The sequence below is a fragment of the Pezoporus occidentalis genome, unplaced genomic scaffold, assembly GCF_034315485.1.
Source record: "Pezoporus occidentalis ecotype Australia unplaced genomic scaffold, CSIRO_AGI_Poc_V1 ctg7, whole genome shotgun sequence".
Taxonomy (NCBI): Eukaryota; Metazoa; Chordata; class Aves; order Psittaciformes; family Psittacidae; genus Pezoporus; species Pezoporus occidentalis.
Genome location: NW_026916052.1, coordinates 1,794,246 through 1,813,805, shown reverse-complemented (window position 1 = coordinate 1,813,805; position 19,560 = coordinate 1,794,246). Strand labels below are relative to the sequence as shown.

General features: G+C 35.8%; 1 protein-coding gene across 2 annotated transcripts in view; it reads left to right on the top strand.

The window, feature by feature from the left end:
* Nucleotides 1–19,560, top strand: part of NUP133 (nucleoporin 133) — a 32,692-nt gene that overhangs the window by 652 nt on the left and 12,480 nt on the right. Inside the window, exons 2-19 of one of the 2 annotated variants that reach the window (XM_062641770.1) lie at nucleotides 911–1,029; nucleotides 1,843–1,946; nucleotides 2,989–3,096; nucleotides 4,714–4,845; nucleotides 6,920–7,090; nucleotides 7,741–7,896; nucleotides 7,985–8,055; nucleotides 8,616–8,763; nucleotides 9,449–9,596; nucleotides 10,357–10,514; nucleotides 11,697–11,788; nucleotides 13,472–13,635; nucleotides 14,466–14,557; nucleotides 14,668–14,892; nucleotides 15,876–15,998; nucleotides 16,446–16,545; nucleotides 17,446–17,688; nucleotides 18,885–19,018. In XM_062641770.1, the coding sequence (XP_062497754.1) occupies nucleotides 911–1,029; nucleotides 1,843–1,946; nucleotides 2,989–3,096; nucleotides 4,714–4,845; nucleotides 6,920–7,090; nucleotides 7,741–7,896; nucleotides 7,985–8,055; nucleotides 8,616–8,763; nucleotides 9,449–9,596; nucleotides 10,357–10,514; nucleotides 11,697–11,788; nucleotides 13,472–13,635; nucleotides 14,466–14,557; nucleotides 14,668–14,892; nucleotides 15,876–15,998; nucleotides 16,446–16,545; nucleotides 17,446–17,688; nucleotides 18,885–19,018 (2,488 nt within the window). Of the gene's footprint in view, nucleotides 1–910; nucleotides 1,030–1,842; nucleotides 1,947–2,988; nucleotides 3,097–4,713; nucleotides 4,846–6,919; nucleotides 7,091–7,740; nucleotides 7,897–7,984; nucleotides 8,056–8,615; nucleotides 8,764–9,448; nucleotides 9,597–10,356; nucleotides 10,515–11,696; nucleotides 11,789–13,471; nucleotides 13,636–14,462; nucleotides 14,558–14,667; nucleotides 14,893–15,875; nucleotides 15,999–16,445; nucleotides 16,546–17,445; nucleotides 17,689–18,884; nucleotides 19,019–19,560 lie in introns of both variants that reach the window. The other variant, XM_062641769.1, reaches the window with a different exon arrangement.

The following is a 19,560-nucleotide window of genomic DNA, read 5'->3' as shown; positions in this document are numbered from 1 at the left end:
AAATCACCAAGTGTTGAAGTGCTTGCCATCAGAATCTCTTCCTTGAGTCTTACGAACGCAACCAAAAGCCAGATGCAGACACAAAGACTTTTAGTTAGATAAAACGGTTCAACCTTACAGAGTGAAAGGATGGGAAAAAATGTTATTTGGTAACGTGTAGCAATTAGACTCTGTTGGTCTTGTGTCTGAGTGTATTAAGGCATGCTCCTAAATGAGCCTAATGAGAGGGGTCTGCCTGAAAGCTCTTGCTTTCAACAACCTGTACAGGGTTATTGTGGTTTAAGCCTAGCCAGCAACTCACTCTCCCTTCTTCCCCCCACCCTGGTCCTGGAGGGGTGGCGAGGAGAACCAAAAGAATAACTCCCATTGGTTAAGAACAGGCCAGTAAGTAAGGTATAACACAAACCACTACTGCTATCACCAGTAATAACAATGATAAGGGAAATAACAAGGGGAATATAAAACTAAAAGGGGAAAAGGAAAATAAAACAATAAACACAAATGATGCACAATACAATTGCACACCACCCGCTGACCGATACCCAGTCCAACCTTGAGTAGCAGTCTGGGCCTTTTGGGTAACTTCCCCTGGTTTCTATACTGGGCATGACATGCTGTGGTACGGAAAACACAGCACTGCACCAGCTGCAAAGAAGTTGAACAGTAATTGTGTTGCTGGTGGAGGAATGCATATTCAAAAATCAGTTCCTTAAAAAATAAAGGAATTTGATGACAGCTCACAACTTGTAAGGAGGTCACCAAGTTACTGGTTTAGATGGTGCTCCCAGAGGAAGCATGTTTATTTTACATAAACCCATTTCATCACATCTATTTCTAAACAGATACTAATGACATAAATGTCTGTTGAAACTGATGAAGAAACAATAAAAAAGTAACTTTTTGTTTTAAGAGCAACTCCTACCAGAGTTATCCAGCTCCCTTCAGCAAGTGAGACTATTAACTATGATGTTAAGGGGTTTGGATCCTCTCTGCCTGTTAAGGTTATGGAAGCCCTGAAGAAAGCTGATGGTAAGAACTGATTTTATCTGTTATTTTTCTCATGAAAATTGACAGGTGAGAGAAGTGTTAATGTGTTGTTGATGTTATTTAAATGCTGACTTTTCCGTGGAAACTGAAATGTTTGTGCCTAGGTTTGAATCCAGTTTGGTTAACTAGGTAGGTATAATTGTAATAACACTCATGTGAGTATGGATGCATGTAAATATCCTTCAGGTCTTAACCAATGTACGGTAAAATCCAGGGTTATAAAGAAAGCCAGTAGTAGTTTTTTAGTAACTTTTGCTAATTGTTTGGTTGCTTTTTTTTTCCTCACCTTTTTCACTTGTTTTGATTCCGGTGTGCCCTAGAGTGGATGCTCTGTTTTTTTAAATTCATTTTCAGTCCCCATTTGTTACCACTTCTAAAATCCCCAGTGATACAGACATTTCCCAGAGTTCAAGAAGTTGGTCTCCTAAGTAGTTTTTCCCTGTGGCTGAGTTTTCATAGTATGTATAAGAGGAACCAAAAATGTGTATATTAGAAATAATCTTTAAAATTGCTGACCAATTCACAAAGCTATTACAATCTGCTGTAAATTGACAGAAATAGCTTCTAGAATTGCCTTGCTTTTCACTTTCAAAAACTGGGCATTTGTCAGATGGATTTTTAAACTGTGTAGTAATTTGTTCTCTTGGTCAAAAACATGGAAATTCTAACATGGAATTTAATCTAATATAAAATATATTTCTTATTTTCATATGAGAATGAAAGTTTATTGCTTTTAAGATTACTCTGCTATGTTTTTAAAATATGAATCCTTTACGAAAATTACTTTTCATGTAGCTGATGACCAGCTGAGTGTTCAAGTGGATGAAAGTGGATGGGCCTGGCTAGTCCATAAAGAGAGGCTGATTGTTTGGAAGATTGGTCAGTCTCCAGTAGCTAAGGTAACTGGACGATCAAGATGGAAAAACTTCTGTATTTATGCTAGTCGAAAAACTATTCAGTTGTGGTCTTTTTTAAAGCAAGAGTTTCTTTATAAATTGGAGTCTGGTTTCCCCCAAAAGCAGCAGGGTTGGCATGAAGTCATACTAACAACAGGAGTAACTGAAACTAGCTTTTGAGGAAGCTTAACATTTTTATATTGCTTTCTTAATTTTTGTCACCTTAACACTAGGGTTAATTCTTAGCATTTTAATAAGCGTGTCTCATGTTAGATAGACTTGATAAAGCATATTTTAAGAGCTAAAAACCGGTTGATATGTTACAGATTGGTTTAGATTATTCTGGGACTGATTTTCAGCTTGTCAAAAAAACAGTTTCACCTGTGCAGAATTTACGTTTCATCTGGGTTTCTTATGGCAGTGTTATTATTTTTCCCCTCTGGGCAATGTTTCAACAACATTTCAGTGAATAGCAAGAACTGTTAGAGGAAAACTGTAGTTGCAAAATCAGTGTCTTTCAATTAGTGCAACATACATTAATTACATAGATTCTGCACTCTACAGTGGCTTGTCAGGCCTAAGCATTCTAGTACTTGTAGAGATTCTTCAAGGGGTTAAAATCTTTATGATTTTTTAATTTGAGGAGGGAAGGGGAAAGGGAAAGGGAGGAGCGTTTACCCTCTCCACTCTGTTAGTACCTACTGACCTTTCTCAAGCACTTCTAGTTTAGTTTTGTTTTGCTGCCACGTTAGCGTATTATATTAAGGAATGGTCAAGAAATAATTCAGTTTTATAGTGTTGTGAGAAACATTCAGAAATAACTAAAGAAAAAGAGTGATTGAAAATGTACAAGTAGGTGGGTTTTAGCTGTTTGGTGGTTGTAACAACCTTGCTGAAAATGCCTTGTGCTATTTTGGTTTCTTTACACATTGTCTGGGCTAGTTGAAAATTAATTTTTTAAAGGGTCAAAACCTCTAAACTATTTGTAGCAGAGGAATAAGTTTTTCCAGTCTCATTTATTATGGCATCCCTTCCATTCTTACAGTTATCTCTGTGCAAGGAACTACAGCTGCCACCCAGTGACTTCCAGTGGAGTTCTAGTTTAGCAGCTATATCTTGTCTCGGTTCCTCAGGTGATGTGCCTTCTCTGCAGGTGATCAACTTTTATATTTTAGTGTTTAAAAATACTCTGAGTACCTTTGAATATATCCAATTTTATCAAGTACTTATTTGACAACTGCATTTGGTGGTCTGTAATACCTGCTATATAGTCTCAAAAGGTCTGGATTGATAGTGTGCAATAAATATAAAATAAAAATAAAAAAGCAATAAAAATCAAATAAACAAAATACTGGTCTTTTCAAGTTACGTTGTTTACATGTGATAGGATCAGATGAAGTAAGCGTTTTCCTAAGGATTGCTTGTGCTTTTGTAACACACAAAAGTACAGTAAACAGAAAAATATTGTGCTAACAATAAACACCAGGGCAATCAGCCAAAGCAAGTGCAATTTGAATGCATACTGGCTGGAAAAAATCATCAGTGGTTTAATTGTGAGTACACATGGATAAGAAGCACCCTCCCTTGGCTGGCCTTTATAAGGAGGCTGGCACTGGGAGGATAGATGATTTAATCTGTGTTGACTGGTTGCTTTCCTGAGTGACTTTTTGTAACATTACTGTGGTAGAAAGTGAAGTTTGAAGATCCGTTAAGTCTTCTGAAAGTATGTTAATGTGTCTGTTTCTATCATTCATGAAGGAAAGAAGCTCTCATTTTCAGCTTGGGTGTAGTTTTCAGTTAATATGTCTGGTGCTGTAATAAAACTGGATAAGCAGTTGTCTTTGGAAGGGAGAAGCAGCACAGAATATGTAATTGGATGTTTTCTTTTGACTTACGACGTTACACTTCTAGATGATGAAAAGCAGTCTTAGTATCTTGTGATTAGCTCATAAAGCTCTAAATGCTCTATGACTTAATCATACTCAAAGAAGTTTAAGAGCAAGTAATACACCTAAACCAAGTTTTAAAATTGTTTAATTTTTCTTCAGCTTGTGAGCTGATATTGCATGATATTATGCTGATACGCATGGATATTATGATTTTATAAAGTGAAGTAGAAATATTGCTGTCAGAATATAGTTAGAAAACTCCAAGGAGCTCAATAATGGCTCCTACAGTTTTTCTGTTTTTCTGCGATTTTTCTTACCAACCAGTAGAATAGATACAGTGTTTTCTAAGTCTCTAGTTCAACAGTCTCTTGCTTCATTCTTTGAATTTGGTATCTGATTTCCTGAGTCAGAAGCCTCAATGCAGGCATACTGTGAGCTTAGGTCTTACGAAGAGAAGGACCAACATATGATTTAATGTTTCTTTTAATGACACTTGAGCAGTTTCTGTGTTAAATTACAGTCTGCATTTCAAGTCTGCCATGGTTGCTTATAATTCTTGGCACCTGGAATTCTCCAGAAGCTTTTTCCTGTCTTGCAACTGTGAGTTTTGTTTGCATTTCAGTAGCAGACCCTGAATTATCAGGAACAAGAACCAGTTGAAAATATAGTTAGCAAAATAAGCAGCAGTTCCTGCAGATACTAAGCTATACTACAGAATAATATTGTGATTCAGTTCTAGGTTTGTCAGTGTGTATTATGTAGGTTTATTACTTTTTTGTGTGTTTGTTACCTGCAATCTTGATATGTAAAATCACATGTTTTACTTAAAGCTGCAATCTGATTAGTTTATTTTGTTCTGTTAATTACTTTCTCCCTTCAAGTCTCTGGCAATAATGGTTGCTACCAGTGAAGGTTCTGTGCGCTACTGGCCCAGTATTGCTCATGAAGGCTCATATACAGAGACTTTTACAGACTTCGGAGGCTCTCTGTGCAGCTTTCTAACAGCAGTAAAGGTACAGTACAGTATGATTTATATTAAAATACTACTTTAATTTGTGTTTAACAGGAACAGTTTGGTACCTCAGCCTGTGAGGTGTGTCAGTATTACTACTGAGGTTAATTACAGTGGTAGAAACTCTGCTTTCACAAAACCAGAGAACTACTTCATCAGAATTGGAGAGATTTCTGTAAGAAAGTAATGAACAAGCATATTATGAATTGTTCTTAGAAAGTGTTTTCTGCTGCTGATGTGCCTAAATGGGGGAAAACTCTCAATTCAGTGTGAGTGGAAAAACTCAATTCAGTGTTACAGTATTTTGTCTTCAAAACTACTTATCAATTCAGTTACATTTTATCACATGACTTTTTCAACATCTATTCATATCATGTATTATAAAAATTATTTTAAGGCATCAGCATGTCATAAATATTTGTAAACCTAATCTGAAGACAATGATCTTCGTGATGAATTTCTTAAGTTTCAAGATGTTAAGAAACACTAATATGTATCTACCCTATTAGAGAATTTTGCCCAAGTTTTGGACATCAAGATGAGGAAAGCAAGGTCTTATTACACCTGTAGATGAAACATTGATATCAGTGTGAATTCAGAACCAGAGGAACTTTTTGTTTTCATAGCAGTATCCTGTTATTAATCAATCAGTGTTCTAAAGCTGCATTATTACTGGTATGACAACCATACTTAAATAGTCATCCTATCACTGTGCAGATTTAACTTTTAACATCATTTTTGTATAGTATGATGATGAAAATTTTGCTGTTTTTTTAAATTTCTTTTTGATTTTGTTCTGTGACCATTTCCTGTGCAGGTAAACAATTCAGCAACTTCCAGGCCCTTAACATTCATTTTCTTGGAAAATTGTTGTACGTCTAACAGGCTACATACAGGTTTCCCTCTATCATAGAAACTTTGATCAGTTTTGAATTGAAGGCAACTGGATTTTGTAATGCCTTAGTGTTAGGGGGACTGAAAACTATGTCTTTGTTAGCAAGTAGTGATAGGGAGCAATTGAGGATCTGTAAAGTAAAAAAGTTGGTGATGAGGCAATGTCACTGTCTGCACTGGTCATTTTGGATGCAGGGTTGTTACTTTAATCTAGGTGCAGCCTAGCTACATGAAATTATCATCTGTCAGTGGTCAGAACCCACCTTTCAGTTTACTTTGATTCAAAGGGTGTAGAGCTGGTACACTCAGACTGCTGTGTGATATGAGTTTCAGAAACAGACTCTTGATGCTAATTGAAGTCCTAAGGTGGATGCACCTATTAGGGCAGGCAAGAGATGCCCTTGCAAAAGTCTGCTTCCAGAGCAAAGTATAAAAGCACCTACAGTCTAGTGCTTATTTTGCATAACACGCAAGACTTTTCACATTTTCTTACTGCAAAGGTAACAGTATTTTTCGTCATTAGATTCCAAGGATTCCATGAGATACTAGTTCTGTTGTTAAACTGAAATGGAACTTCATGGATAAAAATGTCATACAATGCTAAGAAAATGAGTCTCTGCCAGTGCCGAGTACCAGTCAGGTGTTTGACAATTTTTTTTGACATAGAAGATTTGTTACACAGTTCATTTAGATTAGTGTCCTGTAGGATAGGATGAGATATATATTTATATCGTGTATATATATATCTATATATAAAAAAGTTACAATATGCTTAATAGCACTTCAGGTTTTAAATGCATGCGTGCAAGTGATATTATTTAACTAATAACTTCACATAACGAAGGTTTAATGTAGTACCTCTAGAGATTGATTAAATATGTTTTCATATGTTTTCAAAACATGATTTAAAATTTAAAAGAATACTTTGAGTTGTATGCGGCAGTGATTCAAGCATAGAGAATAATGGGAAAAATTCATTTAAATGGTCTTTTAATGTGAAAAATACTTTTTCTTTGTTAGCTCTTAAGTACTATGGATGCATAGTGTCTGATTCTTGTTTAGTGTTTATCCTTACAAGCTGACATAAGGAATCCTGTCTTACATTCCTGAAACAATTTTATTGTGGTACTCTTCTTTTTTCTTCTTTTTCCTTTAATATAGTTCCCTTTTCTCTTTGTTAGGGAGGAAGCTTTATTTTATCATCTTCCAGCGGCCAGCTAGTTCGATTGATACCAGATACTTCTGGCAAGATTCATCAGCATGCCCTACCACTAGGTCAGGGCATGTTTTCTGGAATTGGTAGGAAGGTTTCTTCTCTTCTGGGTATATTGTCTCCTGGAAATGATGCTGTGGTAAGCTTGAATAACATTCATATAGTAATCTGCTTTAATTTTTGTTGTCATTTCTAGCCTTGGTGTTTAAGAAAGGAAAAAAAAAAGTAAAGATGTATGATGAAAAGACAAGACTCCACTCATTTGTTACTTATGTTTCTTTGACATTTGTAAGAAAGAAACCAAATAAATCTGTATGCTTAGTAAAGGAGAAAGCTTACTTGCTCTTTACATGTAAATAAAAGGAGACTTTAAAGAAGTAATACTTACTGGGGAATATGCAAGGATTCAAAGTCCTGCTTCTTTCTAATGATAGCCTCATTAATACTTGAAGAAACTAACAGTGACCTGTAATTTTACTTTCCTCATAAGGGTTGGCAAGAGTTTGGCGATTGGGTTGAGCTTTGCCAATGAGCTCCACAGATGAGAAACATACTTTCTTCCAATTTTTAAAACACTTGTGGTGTGTTTAGAGAACACTATAAGTGTTCTTTTATCTGTAAGATAAAACTTCTCTTGGAAATTTTCTAATACTCTCAGCTTGTAATGTAACTTGTATAGGTTGCCCAAGGAAGTGATGATTTTTGCAGACTGAGAGTGGTTTAGATTGTTGCATGCAAATATTAAGGCTGTGCTTTAACCTTTCTGGCTTTTTCTTTTTTTAAATACAGATTTCTAGCGTTCTTTGGGATAAAGAGAGATCGAGCTTTTATATGCTAACAAGTTCAAATCTAAACAAATGGGAGATTGATGATTCGTCAGAACGTTATATTCTCAGCTGGGATATCAACAGGATCCTGAAAGAACATATTACAGATGCAATTTGGGTAAGAGCCAGCTCACCTGGAAAGGGCTTTTGTGTTTCTTTAATAGCCTATTTTCATGTAGTTATAAGTCAGATGTATTGTTTTTTAGGGTTCTGAAAGTAACTATGAAGATATTAAAGGAGGAGTAAATATACAGTATATGGATTTGCAACAGAATCGGTAAGGAAGTAAGCTTGCATCTGGTAACTGACATTAATGTGACACGTGTTCTGTTTTCTTGCAAAAACTTTGTTAGTAATTGCAATTTAATTTTACTGAAATGCCACTGTTGAGAAAATAAACACGTCATATTGGTTAGTTAGGTTATCCTGTATACTTCATGCTGCCATTATGTCTTTTAGCATTACAAATTATTTACCACAGAATAATTATTTTTACTTTTGTAGTGTCATTTTATCAGGTTTGGGTATTTGTTTTGTCTTTATAATACAAACAGAGCAAGTAAACAATTGTAACTTGTTCCAACAAATGCAGAGAATTCAGTATCTCTTGTATTTAATTATATAAAATCACAACTGCCTTCATTCAGTTTTCTACTGCAGTATAAATACTATTTCAAGCTGTTAATAAAACAGCTTGAAAGAGCAAATAGTTTCTCTTTCAAAAAGAAATACAGTATTGAAAATATTTGTGGTTCTACTTAGATATAAGTGGTAGAGTTTGAACAGTAAAATACATAATGATCATCTCTCAATGGTTTGATATCTGTGGTTGAATAGTGATGGACTGGTGATACTTGCTGCAGCATGGCATCCTGGAGATCGTCCATGTCTTGTCTACTACACTCTGATAACAGTAGAAGATAAAGGCTATCAGATGTCTGATGATGTTGTTGTGGAGGTCACACAGTATAATCCGTCTTTTCAGGTATGCAGGTGAAGGCCCAGAAACTGAGTTGAGAACATAGCTGATTTATTCTGAAATACTATCAGATTTTTGTGTAAAGGAAAAACAAGTTCTCTGTCTTACGGTTATTGGAAGTACGTATTCATAGTATTCTGAGGAAAATACGTACTAGCATCTTTTAATGTTTAATAGTAAGTGTATGTAAAATTTATGCTTTACATTGGGAAGAATAAGATAAAAAAGCCTCAAAAAAAAGAAGTCTAAACATTGGATTATTACTGATTTATTTAAATTTTTGTTCTGTCTGTGAAAATTTCCAGAGAGTAATTTTGTGGTATACACATGCAATTGATTGAGAACAGATATCAGACTCTTTTAAGACTCAGTAGCAGGACAAAGGCCTGTATTTTGGTCCTCACTAGACTGCTGACTTGCTGGGAGGGGAGGACACATTGATTGTCCTGAGTGTACCTCATTTATGCTTCCAGCAGAAAGAACACAAACTTGGGCATTAACTTTCTTTGGTAAACTTCTTCCACTCTTCTCCCTCTCCCCTCTGTCTTGTAATGGCATTTAGGTAATAAAAGTTATATCCATATCTTGTTAAAAGTTAAATTCAGGCAACTCATGTCAGCCTTTAAAATGTTAGATGTTTGTTTAGGGTTTTGATTTTATATGTGATACTGTTCATATGTAATGCTTTCAGTCAGAAGAGGAAGTGGTATGCTGTCTGGTAGTCCCAGATTACTTTAGCCATGCTGCTTACCTTTATAAGGAAAATGAAGTGTTTGCTTGTTCCACTGGAACTGGAAGAATTTCTTTACCACAGGAGAAAATCATATTTGGCATACAAGGTAATGGGGGGGGGGGAGCAGTAACATTTTGCTGATGCTTTCTAATAGAATATTTTTGTTCTGAGCAACGTCATATTTATGCTCCTTTTTCTCTTTATTGAATTTTTCAAGATGGGAATTTCTCATGAGTGTATGGAGAAAGCTCTGATACGATAACCCAGTATTGTTGTTACTTACTCCACATTGTTTCAAATGAAAATAAAGTAGATATCTGCTTCTGATATATGAAAGGATGGGGGTTCTGGTTGGGGGAGAGAGGGGGTTGCACCCATTTTCTTTTTCTTCCAACATTCACTATGAGTGGTTTTTGAGGTTTGTTTTGAAGTTAACATGGTGTCAGTGCTTAGCCTAAAATACATACTAGGTGCCTGTGTCAGATGTCTCTGTCATCCTGACCTTCAGAGGTGTTTTCGAGTAGCTTGTGCACATGACTCCTTTGGGAGAGTTTGAGCCACTTGAATCTTGGGGTTTTTATTGGTTTTGTTTGGTAGGGTTTGGGTTGCTTTGGTTTTGTTTTTTTGGTTGGTTGGTTGGTTTTTGTTGGGTTTTGTTTGTTTATTTTCTTTGGTTGGTTGTTTTTTTTCTTTAAACATGCACGCCTTTGCATGAGTAGCAAATAGTGCCCGCAGTTTCTCTTAAGTCAGGTGGAGCTGTCAGTTACTGTTTTGGTTCAAGACAAAATTGACTATTTGTCTATGAAACTGTTACATGTTGTTCTTAAAATGGCATTTATGTGCTTCCTCCCCTCCTCCAATCTTAGGAGATAGCATTTTAGGAGCGGGTTCCTGTACTGGCCTCCCCATCTTCTTTGCCAAAAAAAGCGGACTTACTACCATCTTGTCCAGGGAGAACGTTTCTGTGCTTCCAGAAGACCTTGAAGATTCCCTGTCCTGTTCTGTTGCTGGACCGAGAAGTGAGGTAATGGTTGTTTCCTTGGCTGGCTGAAAACTGAGTGTAGACACAGAATTGTTTTTTGGGCAGGCTTGAATTTTCCCTTTGGAAATCCTGACTTGTTTTGAGTTTTAAAGTTACAAAGTTATTTTAATTGGAGACTTAAATGCTTGTAATGACGGCAGTTTTTAAAACCCAGAAAGTATTACAATATCTGGCAGTTTGGGTAACTTTTTGGTTTTCCTTTGTTTTGAAGTTGAGATTTCTATGAAATCTTTTTATTTTTTTTCATGTAGGTTTATTACTGTATGTCTCTAGGCCTGATATAATGCTATGCAGAGACTCAGACTTCCTTCTCGCTTCTTAATCAGGATGGTTTCTTCAGTCATATGTGTCTGTTCCTTTATACTGTGAAAATCTTGCAAGCTAAGCTGAGGATAGTGGCTGAATATTGTTTCTTCCCTGTTTGAGATGTATATATTTATTCTAATATAATGTTATTAAAATATATAAAAGTATTTTTGATATTTTGTGCAATGTGCGTTTATTAAAGTTTAGTTTATATCAAACATGTTTAGTTTAAAATTTATGTGGAATTTGTTGACAAGATGTCCCTGGAATAGGAGGGAAGAATAGGCAAGTTGTTAGAATATAAATTAGAGAATATTTCTAAGTGATAAGTGAGTTTCAATCCTTATTCCAATTAAACCACCCTTAAAATGAGTTGCTATTAACTAGTATTTTAGTGGAAGACCTTTGTGTGTGGTATGCTCAGGTAGAACTGTTTTTCTTACTGAACTAATCTCTAGTTAGATTTGTCTGTACTTAGATTGCTTGTGTGGGTGATAGTGCTCACAGATACCTTCTAAATTCTGTCAAAAATGTTGGGTTTAAATGGTAAAATAATGATCATAAAAAATTTGACTGGTGAAAGAAGTTGGCATAAGGTGGGGTTTATTTTGTTTGGGTTTTTTTTGTTTGGTTTTTTTTTTTCCAGATTATGTGAAGTTTATTAGAATGTTTGAGGTCACACCACTGTGATTTCCATTGAGATCTATCTTACGGGCTTATGTTTGGCTTAAACACAACTGCTTCTAAGTGGCATTTTTACTTTAAATCTATGTTGTTACTACTTAGAAAAATCATTTTCATTTCATAATGAAGATTCGTATTTGTCTTTTGGCTGAAGTTTTTACTTTTCATTTTCAGAGTCCTGCATTTGACATAACCAGTAGGCTAGAATTTGTAGCACAGGAAGATAAGACTAAATTGCTGAAAGCTGCTTTTCTACAGTACTGCAGGTACAAATTGCACTTGATTTTTGAGGCTTGCTTTGTTTGCTGTTCTTGAAGGCACTCTAATGTTTGAGTAAGAGATTGTCTTGGCAAAGATACTCCTGTAATGTTGTAATCAAAGCTCTTTTAATGACACATGCGCATCTTTATTAGGAAAATATTAGCTATGTCTTGGGCTAGTGAAAAAATGTATGTGCTAGAAGCAGACTCCTGTAATCTCAGTGACTTGCTTACTCTGCAAAGTAATTCTATAGTAAATTCTATAGTTACATTATTGACAGTGAAACAACTTTAAATTTTGCTATTTTGACTTCCTTATTCTTGTAGTAAGTGGTGTTTTATTGTTAAAAAACTTTCTTTCCTTCCTCTTTTTTATTTACATAGCTGTTTCCAGTAGTACTTTGAATATCTTTAATTACTTTTTATGTGGTCATGAAGGTAACTAGCATGGCAGATTTTGTGGCAAGATCTTTTTTAGGTTGACTGTTACGGGAGAGTGGGAGTGGAAGGGAAATACTGTTCATCAGACTATCCTGATTAAAGCAACTTGACCCTTGGGAGGCATGCAGTGCTTTGGAAAGGTTTGATGTTGAGATGAGTAATATAAACAGAGGAGGAAGAAGATAAACAGAGCAATAGACATAGGCTATTTATATTTAGAGGGGATTGTTTTTAATGTATATTAACACCCCCCCTCCCCAAAAAACCAAACTCACAATCAAAAAGCCAACCAATACCAGCCCACAAAGCCTCATAGGACTAATCTCCTTAAAGAGTCTTAAGAAAATGGAAAGAACAGATTTAAGATAACAGGAAGTAGGAGTGCTTTTGAAATAGAGCTGCATGTGAGATAGAAGATTATGAAGAGGATTAGGCACATATAATAAAGGATATAAAGACTAAAATATCTGAACATGCACAGAATTTAGGAAGAAAATCTACATATATTTGGAAGTGGACATGTCAGTAAACAGAACTGCTGAAAATGGTTGAAGTCCTGAGGTGACTGAGAAGCCAAGGTCTGAGTGCACAGATAACAAATACGAAAGCTGATATCAATGTGGATGCAAGCAAGGGAGTTGTAAACAGTGTCAGAAGAATGTAGGAGGTAGTAAGGAAAGCAGTGTGAACCAGTATGAAAATTTAATGTTATCTTGATTAAAAGATGGGTCATATTTATGGAACTAGAAGAAATTAGTGATTTGATGTGGTAGTGCAAGAATAATGCATTGTATTTTCTGAAGTATTTTCCTGAGAGCTTTTACTCTATTACCATTTGTGAGAGTGATTGCATGTACTCTTGTGAAGATTTTAAAGCAAGCAGTAGAAACTTGATGACTTAGCTACCAGAGACATCTAGACTTAGTTCTATATGATGAATCTTTTCTCTTAAATAGTAATAATAGAGGCAATAAAATAAAAAGTGACCTGGAACACTTCCTGACAGGGACTTTTTCATTTTATAAATTGTACAGCCTGCTTGGTTGCAAAGAGTCAGAGTACCTTTATTCATAGAATCAGAATAACTTTTATCCTCAGTTAGTTCAAAGAGAGCCCAGACAATGCTTTATGTTTATAATCTAAAGCACTTCACAAAAAGGATATCAGAAAATCCTATTGAGTGATTCTTGTTCCTATAATCCTATCTGCTGTTTTTATTTCACATACTTTGTGTTTCTTTTATTTCAGGAAAGATATAGTCAATGCACAAAGCATGGTAACTGAGCTCTTTCCAAGTAACACAGATCTGGATTCTGATACTGAACTGGATAGGGCAGTGACTCAGATCAGTGTAGACTTAATAGATGATTACCCTGCCTCTGATCCGAGATGGGCTGAATCTGTACCTGAAGGTAAATATAATGTGGTGTTTGTTATGTTTTGAGGTTTTGTTTTGGTTTGGGTCTGTTTCTTTTTGTTGGGGGGAAGAAAACTCTTCATCATTGCAGATGAAATCATGATTAAAGCATTTCACAGAAGGTATAGTTGTCCCTTGCTGTCCATCACCATTAGGTATATTTCCAGAAAGGCTAAAAAATGCATCTTACGAGACTGCCAGATAAACTTGTAGGCTACTGTTGTTAGTTCTTGTCTTCATATAGTAACCACAAGCAGCAAAGAAAACAGATTTCTGAGAAGAGTACTTTGTGCAAGGAACAGGTGGTGTCAGTTTAGTGTTCCTATGATTCCTTGGATAGTTCTGAATTATTTTCCATAAATAGATACATTAAGAGAAAGATCTTATTTGCTCATGCTTAGCCCTTTGTCAGCATGGCTGCACACCTTTTGGTAGGCTTAGATTCTGGATAGAATGAGCTCATGTCCCTCTGGGGCATTGCCAAAAAGAGGACTAGAGAAATTTATTTTCAAGTATTTGTTGTATGTAAAGGATTAAATCAGAAATGTTTTCAGCAAGAAGCAGTTTTGTTCATGCTTCCCTGTCTCTCATGAAGAGTGTTAATTTAAAACTGTCTGCAGGACCTCTGGGCAGCAGTTGCCAGTTACTGAGCAGGGACTTAGTCTGAAAGTTCACATAGTAAATAGTCACAGGTGGATGATGCTTCCTGCTGGTGTTTCTGTGTGGCACAGAAATGTGTTTACCTGTGAGGGGGGGAAAAAAATCCTTGCTCAGAAATGAAGATACCAAGTGCTCTGATCTAAGATTTTTCTCTTTTTTTAGAAGCAGTTGGTTTCAGCAACACATCTCTTATTCTTCTTCATCAGCTAGAGGATAAGACAAAAGCACATTCCTTCTTCATTGAGTTTCTTCATCAGGTAAAACTGTTCTTTTGGTATGAGCACACACAGTAGAGTATTATTTTGTCTTAACGTGACTCCTCTAGAACACTGAAGTGCATGTGGTGTTTTGTATTTTTTACTAAAAGGTTGGTGTGTTTGAACGTCTGGGCAGTTTTCCAGTGCGAGCCATGCCTATGGCAACTCGGTTGTTGCTTTGTGAGCATGCAGAGAAACTAGCAGCAGCTATTGTTCTCAAGAATCACCACTCCAGGCTGCCTGATCTAGTGAATGCTGCTATACTGATGGCATTAAACAAAAGGGAGTGTGATATTTCACCAAATCTTACCCCTGCAGATGTGTTCTTTCGAGAGGTAAGAAACATCTTATTTCTAAAGTGTTGTATAGTATCACATGCAGTAAAAGTTGCAATGCTTTAGTGTATACTTTGGAAATTATCCCTTTGAAAATCAATTCAACATTAAACAATTTCCTCTTAAATGGGGTTGGTGCGGTGGTATTTCTGTCACATGCTTTTTTATGTCTGCAACTGAAACATGAATTCTGATAAATTTTGTGTCGTAGGAGTAAAGTTGTTAGGATTTCTAACTAACTGACATGGATGAGCAATGAAAAAGACAAATGAAATTCTCTGGCCTGTCAGAAAGTGTTTGCTAAATTATTATTTTTAAGGCATGAACTGAAGAGTATGAAGCTTTCCAGACAGAAGAGATTCTTTGATCTGTCCTGGATGGAATTGTATCAGTTTGGTCTCATAATGTTCATCCTCTCTAACGTTAGTCAATCTGAGCTAGTTAATCTACGTTTGGGCCATGGCCCAGTCAAGCCCCCAGTCTTTATTTCTTTTTTCCTTCTTGAAAAGAAGTAATACACAAAACATTTATTTTTAGAAAACTTCTTTTCCTGTAGAGGACAATAGTTGCTAATGGAGAAAAAATAGAAATAATGGTCTGCTGTTTTGAAGCAGATCTGTTATCCAGTATACTTTATCTAACAAAGATTCTACTGACAAGCATTTCAGAAGATGGAGGAATGTGCTTAATGAAAGTTGATGGAGTTGCCTTCAAAAATTAGGTTGATTTGGCTTTTTGGTTTTTTTTTTCTTGGATTTAAGTCCAGAAAGCAGATAATTCTTGTATTCCAAGTATTGTATGAAATACAAGCTGATGATTTTGTTATCCACTAGAGTAGTTGATACCTTTTAATATTTCTGACTATTGATGTGGTTTCTACTAATGCTTACTTGTTTTTCTATGCAACTCATGATTTGATTTTCTGGTATCAGGTGGTAATGGGTATGTTTGTGTTCACTGTGATTTTTCTTTCTATCTTTCAGGTGTCCCAGATAGATTCCATTTTCGAATGCTTACTAGAAGAAGAGGAACAAATCCTGAAAGATATGCCTATGGAATCAATTGAGTGGGCCCAGATAGTTGTCAATGTGAATAACATCATTAAGGTACAGAACTGTGTTAACTAAGATATTTGTGGGAGGGGAAGGTAAATACTGAAGAGCACTGAACAAGTTGAGTGCCGCACATTTGGGTCGCTGACATGAGAACAAAAGTGAATGTGCACATATCCACATACATTAAGAAGGAAAAGATGGTCTCATGCAGAATTAGGGACATTCTTTTTACTTATCAGTCACTGCTAAAGAGAATTTGAGAAGTTGCAGCATTTTTGGAAGTTGTGAAAGCATGAGTGTGTAGCAAAGAATGAAAAGCTTCTGCTTGAGCACTGAGGTTTCTTGCTCAATCAGTATGTACTCTTCTATACAACTGAGGGGTGTAGAAAGAAGAGGGATATTAAAAGTACGTTTCAGAATTATAAAAGCCAGTATGCAGTAGCTTTTACAGGGTGTGTATATGCATGTAGACTTCAAAATACTTATGCCTTTAAATAGGACATGCTACAAGCTGCTAGTCAGTATCGTCAGTCTAGAGCCTCTTTATACAAACCAGAAGAGCTTCCAGAAAGAGAACCTGAATATATTCCATGGACAGGTGAGAAATTATTATTATTATCCTAAACAAAAATATTTTTCATGAATTTCAATCTGAAGGTTAAACCTGCTGTTAAAAGCTGCTACAAGGTTGTCAGTAAAAATAGGAGAACCCAAAGGTTTCATTTGGAGAATGAAATGGAATGAATCGATGAACAGTTATTTTGTCCAGTACTGATAATACAAATTTGACTACAAAAAAACAGTTTTGGGAAATAGCTCACCTATAGGATACATAATATTAAAATGATTAATGAAATGTGATCTATAACTGTTTTAAAAGGACTGATGATTCTCTGCTTCCGTAACAGTGTCTTGTTTTGATGGTTTAATAACAAAAAAAACTACAAGAACAAATGTTTGCAGAAGCAACCACTTTCCAGTTGGTGCTTAAGCTTCCTTGTGGCCTCTGTGTATAAAAGACACTTGTTTAGTGCTCCCAAGATAAATCTTTTGAAAAGCATGACCCATGCAAGCTATCTTGGTATGTTGTCTTGATGATTACATCCAAGTATTTCAGTCAGGTTAACAGAACTTGCCTTTTCCTTGTGTGTATTCTCTACTTTGCTTACAGATCTTGCAAGTGATTCTTCTGATAACCAGCTGGTATTGACAGTTGACAGTGTAGATAGATCTGTGTAGTTCAGGGGGTGTGGGTTTGGTTTTGTTCTCTTTTTGTTTACTACATTTTGGCCAAATTTAATAGGTAAAGATGGGAGTATGTGCTTGTTTTGGTTTTGTCTTACAGTATTGCTTTCATTTTTTTAAGAGTAAAATGTTTATTATCTTTCTTCTTTCTATTTTTTTTATTTATGCATAGTAATTGTAATGTTATACTTCAGCATAGGCTCCTTTGGTGATAGGATCATTGTTTCAATGGTCACTGTGTTCTTTCCCTAAGCATCTAGTGGCCTTCGTGCAGCAGTAATCCGTCAGCATGGAATCATTCTGCAGATGGTATATCCCCAGGTGGACAGTAACCTCCGCAGCATTGTGGCTGAGCAGTTGGTGGCACTACTGGACTGTTTCCTGGATGGCTATGCTTCTCAGCTGAAATCCGTGGACCGCCCTGCTGATCAAGAGCGATACAGCAATCTGGAAATGGAATACAAGCAGAAAAGAACAGAACTCTTGTCTCCCCTCCGTAAGTACTGTCTGTTTTCCTTAACTCAAGGATTAAATGTTCTATTTGATAAGAACATAATGCAAATCTGATATAGTAAATGGCATCTGTGTATGAATTCTGTTTTTTCTACACACTTGCCTTCAGATTATAAAAGACTGGTTTTATGATTTAAGGAGATACTTACAAAATAAAAAAAGATCACAGAATTGCATCCAGGACTGTATGCATGCCCATACCTCTAATCAAACACATTGCTGCTGGAATTTTTTTCTTGTGCTAACTTGGTGTTTTCTAGCAGGAATTTATCTTGAACCACTTGGCTGAAAATAGCCTATAAATGGATTTCTAAATGTTTATATTGCTGCAAGGTGACATAAACTTACATGCTGTGGTGCTTATCGGGGAAAAAGTTACTTTTTGAATCATGGTTATTTAAGAATCAAACCTGTTGTTTAGTGTGTCAGATGTGGTCAGGTCTTTAATGAGTAACTGAAAGCAAAGCCCCGTTTTTAATTGGAAATAAATTGGAGTAAATACAATTTTAGTAACTTAATGAAGTTAATTTTTTTTTTAGACTCAAACTGAATGATATAAAATAGAACAATCTAATAATCACTGCCTCCTAACATTCTTAAGAAAAGTCTCTTAAGCTATCATTCTTTGTTTCACTGATATTTATGGTCTCTGTTAGCTTGTAAATACCTTTTGTATTGTTATGTTCAATCTGAAGTTCATATTTCCTTACAAACAAAATTGAATACTCTGCTAACTCATATATCTGAACCAAAAAGAATTTAAATAATGTATTTTTAATAAAAACCCTGTTGGCTTTACCTGTTGTGGTTTTGTCAAAAGCCTTTGCCTGCTGATTTTTCACTTTGTGTAATTAAGTGACTATTATTACACATATTAAGTCGTGGGCTGAACCTACCCCTCAGCACAAATAGCAGATGATGGTCACTTTCAGAGAAAAGGGAATGTATACCATCCATTTAGTATTCTTTCTTCCCTCTTGCATTGGGAGACCAAGGTGATAGGTATGTCAGCTTACATGTGCACAGGATGTGTATGCAGTAGGTGAGCATTTCTTTCGGACTGTGTAAGTAGGTCTTTGTGAACATTTGAAACTTGTTTTCATTTTTCTGGTCTCTGCCCTTTGTCATCATCTTACAGTCAAATGTAAGCTTGTTTGATAACTTCTTTTTCTTGGTTAGTTTCCCTGGGACAATATCAGATGGCGGCCACTTTAGCAGAGAAGTACCATGACTTCGATATCCTGGTGCAGATGTGTGAGCAGACAGACAACCAGGCCAGATTACAACGGTACATGAATCAGTTTGCAGATCAGGTAACTCTTTTATTTCCTTTATATAGCTTTTTATAGTAAGTTTGCGCTTGTAGTGTTGCAAAAGTTACGAATTTTTTTTTTTTCTTTAATGCATATATATATTTACATACACATGGGGGGGAAACGTGGAAAGCTGAAGTCAACATTCAGTGTTCAGAACTCAATGGAGTGTATTACCCTGAGACTGCAAAGCACGTAGTGAGAAATATGGGTGCTAGCTGTATGGGCAGTGGCTTTTCATGGGACCTTTTCTGTGCCTCAGATACATTGTCTCACTCTTGATGCCTTTCTAGCATTCTGTGACTTGTTCACTGAGGTCTGTAGTCAGTGTCCGGTTGTTTTATTAAATCAATGTAATGTAAATTTAAGGATAACTTCCAGAAGAGAGAATGAGATTTTTAAATATATTAATGGAAAGTTAGTTAAGAATTGAGTAAGAAGGTAGGGATATTGTTGTGGTCTTTTTATTGCCCTGCTAGGTACTTACTGGACAACTCTTCCAGTGTTAAAATGTGGTTTAAAAACTTCTAAGTTTGCTGAAA